At 35.2% G+C, this 10,942-nt stretch overlaps 2 protein-coding genes across 2 annotated transcripts; both read right to left on the bottom strand.

The window, feature by feature from the left end:
* Positions 1-3,592: 3,592 nt before the first annotated feature.
* LOC135124862 (uncharacterized protein DDB_G0286299-like) lies at positions 3,593-6,648 on the bottom strand. The gene is made up of 4 exons (XM_064050085.1): positions 6,587-6,648; positions 4,646-4,821; positions 3,773-4,577; positions 3,593-3,719 (listed from the first exon to the last, which is right to left on the bottom strand). The coding sequence occupies exons 1-4, from the start codon at positions 6,646-6,648 to the stop codon at positions 3,593-3,595; spliced, it is 1,170 nt and encodes a 389-aa protein (XP_063906155.1).
* A 32-nt stretch (positions 6,649-6,680) lies between these two features.
* On the bottom strand, positions 6,681-10,282 carry LOC135125450 (proteoglycan 4-like). Its single transcript, XM_064051086.1, has 7 exons — positions 10,111-10,282; positions 9,887-10,057; positions 9,346-9,840; positions 9,251-9,293; positions 8,378-9,030; positions 6,935-8,231; positions 6,681-6,884 (listed from the first exon to the last, which is right to left on the bottom strand). The coding sequence occupies exons 1-7, from the start codon at positions 10,148-10,150 to the stop codon at positions 6,758-6,760; spliced, it is 2,826 nt and encodes a 941-aa protein (XP_063907156.1). The 5' UTR covers positions 10,151-10,282; the 3' UTR covers positions 6,681-6,757.
* Positions 10,283-10,942: the final 660 nt, after the last annotated feature.

Here is a 10,942-nt window from a genome sequence, read left to right as displayed (position 1 = left end):
TTCATCTTTTTTGATTTTTTCAATTTTACAAATTTTCGATTTCTAATTTTGAAGTCGTTTGAACTTCTCAATTTTTGATTAAATAATTTTTTGATTTTCCAAATTTTCATTTCTTCTTTTTTCGGCTTTCCATTTTTGAGTTTCTTCCCTTGAATGTTTCAATTTTTCATTTCTTGTTTTTAGATTTTTCGTTTCCTCAATTTGTCGTCTTTTTTAAATGTTTAATTTCTTTTTTTATTATTTTGATTTTTCTCTTTTAAATTTTCCGAATCTCGTTTCGTTTTTCCCAATTTTCAGCTTTTGAAATTTTCAGTGTTTCATTCCCCCTTTTTTGAGTGTCGAGTTTTTTGATTTTTAATCTTTTGAGTGTTTCGATTTTCCATTTCTTCAATTTTTCTTCTAAAATTTTTGGATTTTTCAATTTTTCAGATTCTCGATTTTTCATGTCTTGAATTTTTCATTAAACTTTTTTTGATTTTTTAGATTTTCATTTCTTCTTTTTTCCGATTTTTCAGTTTTTCATCTTTCAATTTCTCTTCCCTTGAATGTTTCAATTTTTCAATTCTTTTGTCAAGTTCCCAGTTTTTCGATTTTTACTATTTTTATTTTCCATCTTTTGAGTGTTTCGATTTTCCGTTTCTTCAATTTTTCATTCTTTGAATATTTCAATTTTTAATTTCTCGTCCTTTAAAATTATCATTTCATCTTTTTCCAATTTTCCATTTCTCCAATTTTTTTCTCGAATTTTTCGTTTTTCAATTTTCCAGATTCTCGATTGTTCATGTCTTTTGAATTTTTCATTTTTTTTGACTTTTCAATTTGTCAACTTCTGAAATTTTCGATTTTTCGTTTTGTTTTTTGTCCTTTGAATTTTTCATTTCTCCTTTTGTCAAGTTTCCAGTTTTCGATTTTTAGTACATATTTTCATTTTCCATTTTTTGTTTCTCGATTTTTCGTTTCTTCAATTTCTTCGAATGTTTTAATTTTTCATTTCTTTTTTGGATGTTTAATATTTTGATTTTTCATTTTTTGAGTTTTCGAATTTTTGGTTTCTTCAATCTATTATTTTTTCGAATTTTCCTATTCTCGTTTCATTTCACCAGTTTCTCGTCGTTTGAATTTTCCAAGTGTTTAATTTTTCCTCTTTCTCTAGTTTCCAGCTTTCGATTTTTAATATTTTCATTTCACATCTTTTGAATTTTTCAATTTTTCATTTCTTCAATTACTCGTCTTTTGAAATTTTCATTTCGTCTGTTTTCCATTCCTCCAATTTTTCGTCTTTTGAAATTTTCAGTGTTTCATTCCCCTTTTTTTGAGTTTCGACTTTTTTATTTTTCATCATTTGACTTTTTCGATTTTTAATTTATTCAATTTCTCGTCCTTTCAATTTTTCATTTCTTTTTATTCAATTTTCCATTTCTTTGATTTTTCGTCTTTTGAATTGTGAATGTTTTATTTCTTCTTTTCCTGATTTCTCCTTTTTTCGATTTTTAACATGTTAATTTTTCATCTTTTGAGTTTTTGAATTTTCCGATTCTCGTTTCGTTTTTCCAATCTTTCCTTTTTCGAAATTTTCAGTGTTTTATTCCCCCTTTTTGGGTTTCGACTTTTTTTATTTTTCAATTGTTCGAATTCTCGTTCTTTTAACTTTTCATTTCTCTTTCTTTTCGATTCTTTTGAAGAATCGGAAAAGAAGAAATTAAACTTCTTTTCCGATCTTCAATTTTTGATTTCTTTTTTCGAATTTCCAGTTTTTCGATTTTTCATTTCTTCAGTTTGTCGTCATTTGAAGATTTTAACTTTCCAATTTTTCAATTCTTTTGTTAAGTTCCCAGTTTTTCGATTTTCCGTTTCTTCAATTTCTCATTCTTTGAATGTTTCAGTTTTTAATTTCTTCTTTTTTCGATTTTTAATATTTTGATTTTTCTTTTTTGAGTTTTTCATTTCCTCAATATTTTCGTTTCTTCAATTTCTCGGAATGTTCCAATTTCCATTTCTTTTTTGGATTTTTAATATTTTGATATTTTTTTGAGTTTTCGAATTTTTCGTTTCTCGTTTCATTTCACCAATTTCTCGTCTTTTGAATTTTCCAAGTGTTTAATTTTTTCTCTTTCTCTAGTTTCCAGCTTTCGATTTTTAATACTTTCATTTTACATCTTTAGAATTTTTCGATTTTTCATTTCTTCAAATTGAAATTTTCTTCTTTTGAAATTTTCATTTCGTCTTTTGTCCATTTTTTGTTTCATTTCTCCAAATTTTCGCATTTTGAATATTTCAATGTTTCGTTTCTTCCTTTTTGATTTTTTAATTTTCCAAATTTTTGATTTCTAATTTTTATTAGTCTTTCGAGGTTCTCGATTTTTAATTAAATATTTTTTCGACTTTCCTAATGTTCATTTCTTCTTTTTTCGAATTTCCATCTTTTGAGTTTCATTTTCTAATCCCTCGAATGTTTCAATTTTTCATTTCTTCTTTTTTCAATTTTTCAATTTTCCATCTTGTTTTTAGATTTTTCGTTTCTTCAATTTTTCGTCGTATTTTTCAATGTTTGATTTTTTCTTTTTTAATTTTCGATTTCTAATCTTTAGATGTTTCAAATTTTCATTTCTATTTTTTTTTTCGATTATCCATTTCCTCATTTTTTCGTCTTTTGAATGTTTCATTTTTTCTTTTCCGATTCTTCAGTTTTTAATTTCTGCTTTTTTCGAATTTCCAGTTTCTCGATTTTTATTTCGTAAATTTCTCGTCATTTGAATTTTTTAACTTTTTGTTTTCGATTTTTAGTATGTCAATTTTTCATCTTTTGAGTTTTGCATTTTCCAATTCTCGTTTCGTTTTTCCAATCTTTCCTCTTTCGAAATTTTCAGTGTTTTATTCCCCCGTTTTTGGGTTTCGACTTTTTTTATTTTTCAATTGTTCGATTTCTCGTCCTTTTACTTTTCATTTTTTTTTCGATTCTTTTGAATGTTAATTTCTTTTTTTTTTATATCTTTTTTCGAATTTCCAGTTTTTCGATTTTTCATTTCTTCAATTTGTCGTCATTTGAAGTTTTTTTAACTTCGATTTTTAAATTGTTAATTTTTCTGCTTATGAGTTTTTAAATTTTTCGATTCTCGTTTCGTTTTTCTAATTTTTCCTTTTTCGAAATTTTCAGTGTTTCATTCCCCCTTCCAATTTTTGGAATTTTCAATTTTCCAGATTCTCGATTTTTCAACTTTTGAGTTTTTCGTTTCCTCAATTTCTCGTCCTTTGAATGTTTTAATTTTTCATTTTTTCAATTTTTTAATATTCTATTTCTTCTTATTTCGATCTTTTAATTTTTCTTTTTTTCGAAAAACCGAAAAATGGTACCATTATGTGCAAATATCGAAAGTTTACAAACTTAAAAAGTGAAAAATCGAAAAAAGTAAAAATCTAAAACTTTATATAATCCGCCACTTCCACGTAGCCGATTCTCATTGGTCGTGACGTGCTTGGCGGCATTTTCAAACCGCTTGAAACCAAAAACCCCACAATAAATAAAAATATCTTTATTTACAACAGAAACAGAAAAAAATTAAAAATTTACAATGCTATTTACACAATTTAAACTCTATTCTCCGTGTACTTTATTAAGAAAATCGTCCACGTCAATATTTTTGAGAAGATTTTCGAACGTTTTGTTCCTCTTATCCTTATTCCTGTCGTCGTCATCGAACTTCGACTTCCGTTTCTTCCCCCTAAAACATCAGCATCATCATCCCTTGCTCACACCAAATAGTGTCCACCTTACCCTTTCGCTTCGCTCATATCTGGAGATTCTTCCCTAACACTACCAACTATGCAGTAGTCCATCAGTTCGTCCATTTCCGCTGAAGTGTCCTTAACTGGAGACGGCACCCTTGTGGAATCAAAAACGCACTCGATGTCGCCCCATTTCATAGTCCTCGTCATTTCCGTATTCAACTCTTCTATGAACACATTCGCAGACATGCTCTTCGTTGAAAGCGTAAAATCGTAGCTTTTAAAGCTCCTCTCTTTCCATTTACTATTATGTTCCACGATTTCCTCATCCTCGTAAGTTCTCGTGTCAAAAGTCTCCTCACTTTCGTTCTCCTGTGTCTCGCTTTCCTTCACCTCCGTCTTCTTCGGCGTCTTGTTATGCACCAAATGAATCCCTCCTTCCGCCAAATTCGTCACCAACTTCTGCGCTTCCTCGTCCGTACTCACCACCTTCTTCTTCGCTTTCCTCTTCGTCGCTTTCGGCGTTTTCGGAGTCTTCTCAGTCTTCTTTCGCCCTCTCGCCGCCTTCTTCGGCTCTTCCGGGTTCTTGATTTTCTGTATCGTCCTCTGCCTCTTTTCTTCCAACTGAGAGAGAATATTCTTCTTGCGCGTTTGCTCGTCCAGAATACTCTTAACCTCCACATTACTAATAATATCTTTAATCGCCGTCGTGTGGTTTTTCTTACAAATCACCGTCTTGTTCGTGCTTTCAGCCGTCGTCTCCAAATCCGACTCGGACTCGCTCGAACTCGACGACAACGTCCGCTTAATCAAACTCAAATTCTTCTTTCCAATCCCGTTGTTCTTGCTTTTTTCTATGACCACGTTACTTAGAATGCTTATGTTGGGTTTGGTGGGGGAGAGGGTGAGTTTATATCAACACCTTGCAGCTGCTCCTCCAGGACTGCCGTAAACGAGGTGCAGTGGAGGTTAGACGTGTCCGCGGCAGCATCCGGAGCACCCGGAGTCTTAGGAACGGCGTCTTTAACCGGAGGTAGTAAAGACAGGTTTTCGGGATCATCGACTTTTTCGATTTTCCGTTTAATCCAATATTTTGATCTTCATTTCTTTTCTTTTATGTTTGGGATTCTCGATTTCCATCTTCTGAACTTTTCAATTTTTCATCTTGAATTTTTCAATATTTCATTTCTTCTTTTTTCAATTGTTCACTTTTCCGGGTTGTCGATTTTCATTTTTTGAGTTTTTGAATTTATCGTTTCTTCAATTTTTGATTTTTTAGATTTTTCGGATTCTCGTTTCATTTCTTCTTTTTCCGATTTTTTCGTTTTTCATTTCTTATTTCCGGGGTTTCAATCTGCCATTTCTTCTTTTTTTCGAGTTTCCAATTTTTCGATTGTTTTTTATTTTTCATGTTTTGAGTCTTCCGATTTTCCGTTTCTTCACTTTCTCGTCATTTATATTTTTCAATTTTTCACTTTTCCTTTTTTCGGTTTTTTTAAATTTCCAGATTCTTGTTTTTTGATGTGTTTTGAATTTTGAATTTTTTCATTTAATTTTTTTTTTGATTTTTCAAATTTTCATTTATTCTTTTTTCCGATTTCTCAATTTTTCATTTATTGAGTTTTCGATTTTTCGTTTCCTCAATTTCTCGTCTTTTGAATATTTCAATGTTTCATTTCTTCTTTTTTAATATTTCAATTTTTCAAATTTTCGAGATTTGTAGTTTTTAGATTTTTCGTCTTGATTAAATATTTTTTCAATTTTTCAAATTTTCGTTTCGCAATTTCTCATTCTTTGAATGTTTCAATTTTCCAGCTTGTCGATTTTTAATCTTTTGTTTTTAGATTTATCGTTTCTTCAATTTTTTATCCTTCGGATTTTTCAATTTTTCATGTTTTGAAGTTAAATTTTTTTGTCTTCTCGAAAAATTTCCAGTTTTTCGATTTTTCGTTTCTTCAATTTCACGTCATTTGAATGTTTTAATTTTGATTTTTAATATATTGATTATTCATCTTTTCAGTTTGGAATTTTTCGTTTCTTCAATTTATTGTTTCGAACTTTCCTATTCTCGTTTCATTTTCCCAATTTTTCGTCTTTTTAATTTTTCAGTGTTTCATTTTGTCTTTTTCTCGAGTTTCCAGTTTTCGATTTTTAATATTTTGATTTCTCATCTTTACAATATTTCGATTTTTCATTTCTTCAATTTCTCGTCATTTGAAATTTTCATTTCTTCTTTTTTCGATTTTCCATTTCTTCAACTTTTCTTCTTGAATTTGTCGATTTTTCAATTTTTTCAGATTCTCGATTTTTCATCTCTTTTGAATTTTTCATTTTTAATCACATATTTTTTCGATTTTGCAAAATTTAATTTCTTCTTTTTTCGGATTTTTCAGTTTTTCATCTTTTGAGTTTTTCAATTTTTCGTTATTTTCTTTAATTTTTCGATTTTTCGCTTCCTCAATTTCCCGTCTTTTGAATATTTCAATGTTTCATTTCTTCTTTTTTGATTTTTCAATTTTATAAATTGTCGATTTCTAATTTTGAAGTCTTTTGAATGTCCCAATTTTTAATTAAATATTTTTTTGATTTTCCAAATTTTCATTTCTCATTTTTCGACTCCATTTTTGAATTTCTTCCCTTGAATGTTTCAATTTTTCATTTCTTGATTTTAGATTTTTCGTTTCCTCAATTTGTCGTCTTTTTTTCAATGTTTAATTTCTTTTTTTATTATTTTGATTTTTCTCTTTTAAATTTTCCGACTTTCGTTTCGTTTTTCCAAATTTTCAGCTTTTGAAATTTTCAGTGTTTCATTCCCCCTTTTTTGAGTGTCGAGTTTTTTGATTTATATAATTAAATCTAAAACTTTATATAATCCGCCATTTCCACGTAGCCGATCCTCATTGGTCGTGAAGTGCTTGGCGGCATTTTCAAACCGCTTGAAACTAAAAACCCCACAATAAATAAAAATATCTTTATTTACAACAGAAACAGAAAAAAATTAAAAATTTACAATGCTATTTACACAATTTAAACTCTATTCTCCGTGTACTTTATTAAGAAAATCGTCCACGTCAATATTTTTGAGAAGATTTTCGAACGTTTTGTTCCTCTTATCCTTATTCCTGTCGTCGTCATCGAACTTCGACTTCCGTTTCTTCCCCCTAAAACATCATCATCACCCCTTGCTCACACCAAATAGTGTCCACCTTACCCTTTCGCTTCGCTCATATCTGGAGATTCTTCCCTAACACTACCAACTATGCAGTAGTCCATCAGTTCGTCCATTTCCGCTGAAGTGTCCTTAACTGGAGACGGCACTCTCGTGGAATCAAAAACGCACTCGATATCGCCCCATTTCATAGTCCTCGTCATTTCCGTATTCAACTCTTCTATGAACACATTCGCAGACATGCTCTTCGTTGAAAGCGTGAAATCGTAGCTTTTAAAGCTCCTCTTTTTCCATTTACTATTATGTTCCACGATTTCCTCATCCTCGTAAGTTCTCGTGTCAAAAGTCTCCTCACTTTCGTTCTCCTGTGTCTCGCTTTCCTTCACCTCCGTCTTCTTCGGCGTCTTGTTATGCACCAAATGAATCCCTCTTTCCGCCAAATTCGTCACCAACTTCTGCGCTTCCTCATCCGTGTTCTCCTCCGTACTCACCACCTTCTTCTTCGCTTTCCTCTTCGTCGCTTTCGGCGTTTTCGGAGTCTTCTCAGTCTTCTTTCGCCCTCTCGCCGCCTTCTTCGGCTCTTCCGGGTTCTTGATTTTCTGTATCGTCCTCTGCCTCTTTTCTTCCAATTGAGAGAGAAGATTTTTCTTGCGCGTTTCCTCGTCCAGAGTACTCTTAACCTCCACATTGCTAATAATATCTTTAATCGCCGTCGTGTGGTTTTTCTTACAAATCACCGTCTTGTTCGTGCTTTCAGCCGTCGTCTCCAAATCCGACTCGGACTCGCTCGAACTCGACGACAACGTCCGCTTAATCAAACTCAAATTCTTCTTTCCGATCCCGTTGTTTTTGCTTTTTTCTATGACCACGTTACTGAGAATGCTTATGTTGGGTTTGGTGGGGGAGAGGGTGTCGAGTTGTTTGCTTTCCTCGATGAGGTCGGTCATCGTTTTTTGCTCAGAGTCGGAGGGTTGGTAGTAGGAACTGGAGGTGGAGTAGTCGGTCAATCTCTGGTTGGGTCCTAACACCTCCCCCGGAGTCAGGGTGAAGCCAGGAGTGATCGGGATATTAGGGGTGGGGAGCGAGTTTATATCAACACCTTGCAGCTGCTCCTCGAGGACTGCCGTAAACGGGGTGCAGTGGAGGTTAGACGTGTCCGCGGCAGCATCCGGAGCACCCGGAGTCTTAGGAACGGCGTCTTTAACCGGAGTTAGTAAAGACAGGTTTTCGGGATCATCGACTTTTTCGTCCAGAGGGGGTTTGTCGTCCGGCTTTTTCGGCTTCTTTTTGGCGGTTGTGGGGCGCTTTTTTTTCAAGGGGCTCTTATCCTTACAACCACCTGTTACATCGTAATTTTGCATTCATATAGTACACACAAATTGATTATAAATTGATACTTTGTAGTTGGTTCCAGTTCAACATTTGTGTGAACTTTCCAACTACAAGCTACCAAACTGAGAAAACTGTACACAGTACATTACACACCAACCAACATCCGCAGATCCTCGTCCCACGACTGCTTCTTCTTCGGCTTCGCCCCCTCGTTCCTGGAACTCGGTGTGGAAAAGTCGAGATTCCGCACGTGCGACGCCTGCCTGGTAACCACGACGTTATCGCGCGGGGACGGCACCAGTAACCCTTCCGTCACCTTACTCTTCGCCGCCCCATCTTCCCCCTTCGTTTTGCTTTTCGTGCGCTTCGCGCACGACGGATTCTCGTCGCTCACGATCACCGTAGGCATCGACATGAGTTCTTTCTCAGTGACCACCGTCGGCACGTTCATTTTTATCAACGGTTGATTATTAACGATGTAGAACTGTTTGGTGGGGTCCGGGGGCGGCACCACGATCAGCCCCCCGGGGTTGAAAAACACAGGATTGGAGTTGATCGTGTTGGTCACCCCCGACGTTTTCAAGTACGTGTCGAGGTTCCCGTCGAACACGTACACCTCGCCGTTGGGCTGAGATTCGGTTTTGGAAGGGGCGGCGCTTTCGGGCTGAGGCGGCGCGGGAGGCGGGTCTGTGTTTTGGGCCGCCTCGATTATGGAGCGAATGGCGTCGTTGTTGTGGTCGTCCATTGGGTCGCTCGGAGGGGTGGGGGCGGGAGGGTCGTCCACGGTGAGGCTCGTGGTGGGGGTGCTAATCATGCTCACACAAATCACTGACTTTTTCAAATTCAATTAACAATAATCATTTTAATTAAATAAAACTAAAAATTGAAATTTATTAACGTTAAACAAATTAAGTTGGCAACGCGTCCTGGTTTCAGTAATCAGTTGACAAGTAAATGTCAAAAGTAGCGTCAAATTACGGTAATCATGGCTTGCTAGACCAACCAAGGTGAAAAAAAAAAAATTACCTGCATGGTACAGACTTCTTTTGATTCTCGCAATTCGTTGGACCTGCAAAACTGGTCTCTATCACACTTACTCACACTAAAAGGGCTCCACTTACAAAAATTCTGGCCGATAATTTCGTCGATCAGTTTGTTGTAAAGGGGGTCCTCCTCCGTCCTCTGTATCACGGTTTTAATAACGGCATCTAGCTCCTTGGAGGCGCCTGCGCTGATGTGCTCGTCCGTTACGGGTTTGGCGACTTCGGGGGTGTTCATCACGGTGTTAATAGTTTCGGCGATTTTTTCATGCAACTCGTGCTTTTCCAATAACGATTGCGTCAGCACTTCCAACTCCACCACGTCTTCTTTTTCTTTGCACTTGTTTTTGGGGTTGCGTTTTTTTGGGGTCTTTGGTAGTGAGCCGTCACTGTCGATTGAACTATTCCCGGGTAGTTCGTGCGCTGGGGTGGCTTCCAGTTCGCAGGGGGCACTCATGACCGGTGTTGACGTAGCCAAGTTGGGTTGCTCCTGATCTAGTAAAAATAAAAGCTGCTGGACTAGAGTGGGTCTATCGTAGCGCTCGTAGCAGTCGGTTTCTTCAATCCGGGCTTGCACTAAAACCGATATTTTAATTACGGGAAAGCCACTTTGGGGGCATACCGATGGCGTAGATCTCGCTGTACTCCTCGAGATAGTCGACCAGAGTCAAGCCCCCGACTCGCGTCACGAAGTATTTCCCCATTTTGATTTTTTCGTCGCTTTCGTGGAGGTACGAGCAGGAGTTGAGGAAGGCGTCGACGGCGTCAGAGAGTTTTTCGCGACGCAAATAACCTGGGGGGAAAAGTTCTAGTAGGTAAACAATTATCCCGCCAAGCGCGGCTTACCTAAAACTAAAGCGGCGATTTGGGCCTTGCTGAACTTCATTGTTGTAGAGTGTGCACTTTATGCTTAACAACGAGAGGTAAAATATAAAAAGTAATAAACTAATGTTGTTGATAAAGTTGTTTTAAACAAAATAAAAACGTAACCTAACATTCTCGGTTGTTGGCCATTTTGGATGCTTGGCAGGGGTGCCAAACCAAACTTTATTAAAATGTCAAATGCAGTTTTAAATAAATATAATCAATTTTAATTTTTAGATTTTATTGATACAATATATTTCTGTAAATAACAAATATAAGCTCCTACTAAAATTTGGTGAACCATTGATTGATGAATCTTTTTTCGACTGAATAAATATCCCCCAATCTGGCAACACTGATGCTTACGTCAAAAGAAATTCCCGCTGAAAATGGAAACCGTTTTTGGGTGGCAATTAACAATTTTGGCTAGCACAAATATGGATAATTGTGAATTTTGTTGCATTTGTCCTGTGGGGTTTGCATTCGTCAGACGGCTTCCAATATTTCCTGTGAATTTGTTGTTCCTTCGTGCTTAAAGTGATAAGTTTTTTCTCACTTTTTGTTCTTGCTAATGTAAAAACCTCATTGTAAAAAACTAGCTACACGTTAAAGTCACGTGTTCTCTTGCACAGAGTGCGCCCACAAAATATTATAGTTTATTTTTTGTTAAAAAAAGAATTTTATTTTAATTTTTCTGAGTAGTTTTAAGCAAAGAAACTTATCTTGGAATTTACGTGTTTTTTTTTTGTTTATATGCAGATAATATTTTTATGTTGTTAGTTACAATTTATTTATGTTTAGTTTTCGTTATGAA

Source organism: Zophobas morio, unplaced genomic scaffold (assembly GCF_036711695.1).
Source record: "Zophobas morio isolate AGI-343-1 ecotype UQ-CSIRO unplaced genomic scaffold, CSIRO_AGI_Zmor_V1 ptg000008l, whole genome shotgun sequence".
NCBI lineage: Eukaryota > Metazoa > Arthropoda > Insecta > Coleoptera > Tenebrionidae > Zophobas > Zophobas morio.
This window is presented reverse-complemented; position numbering and strand designations above follow the sequence as displayed.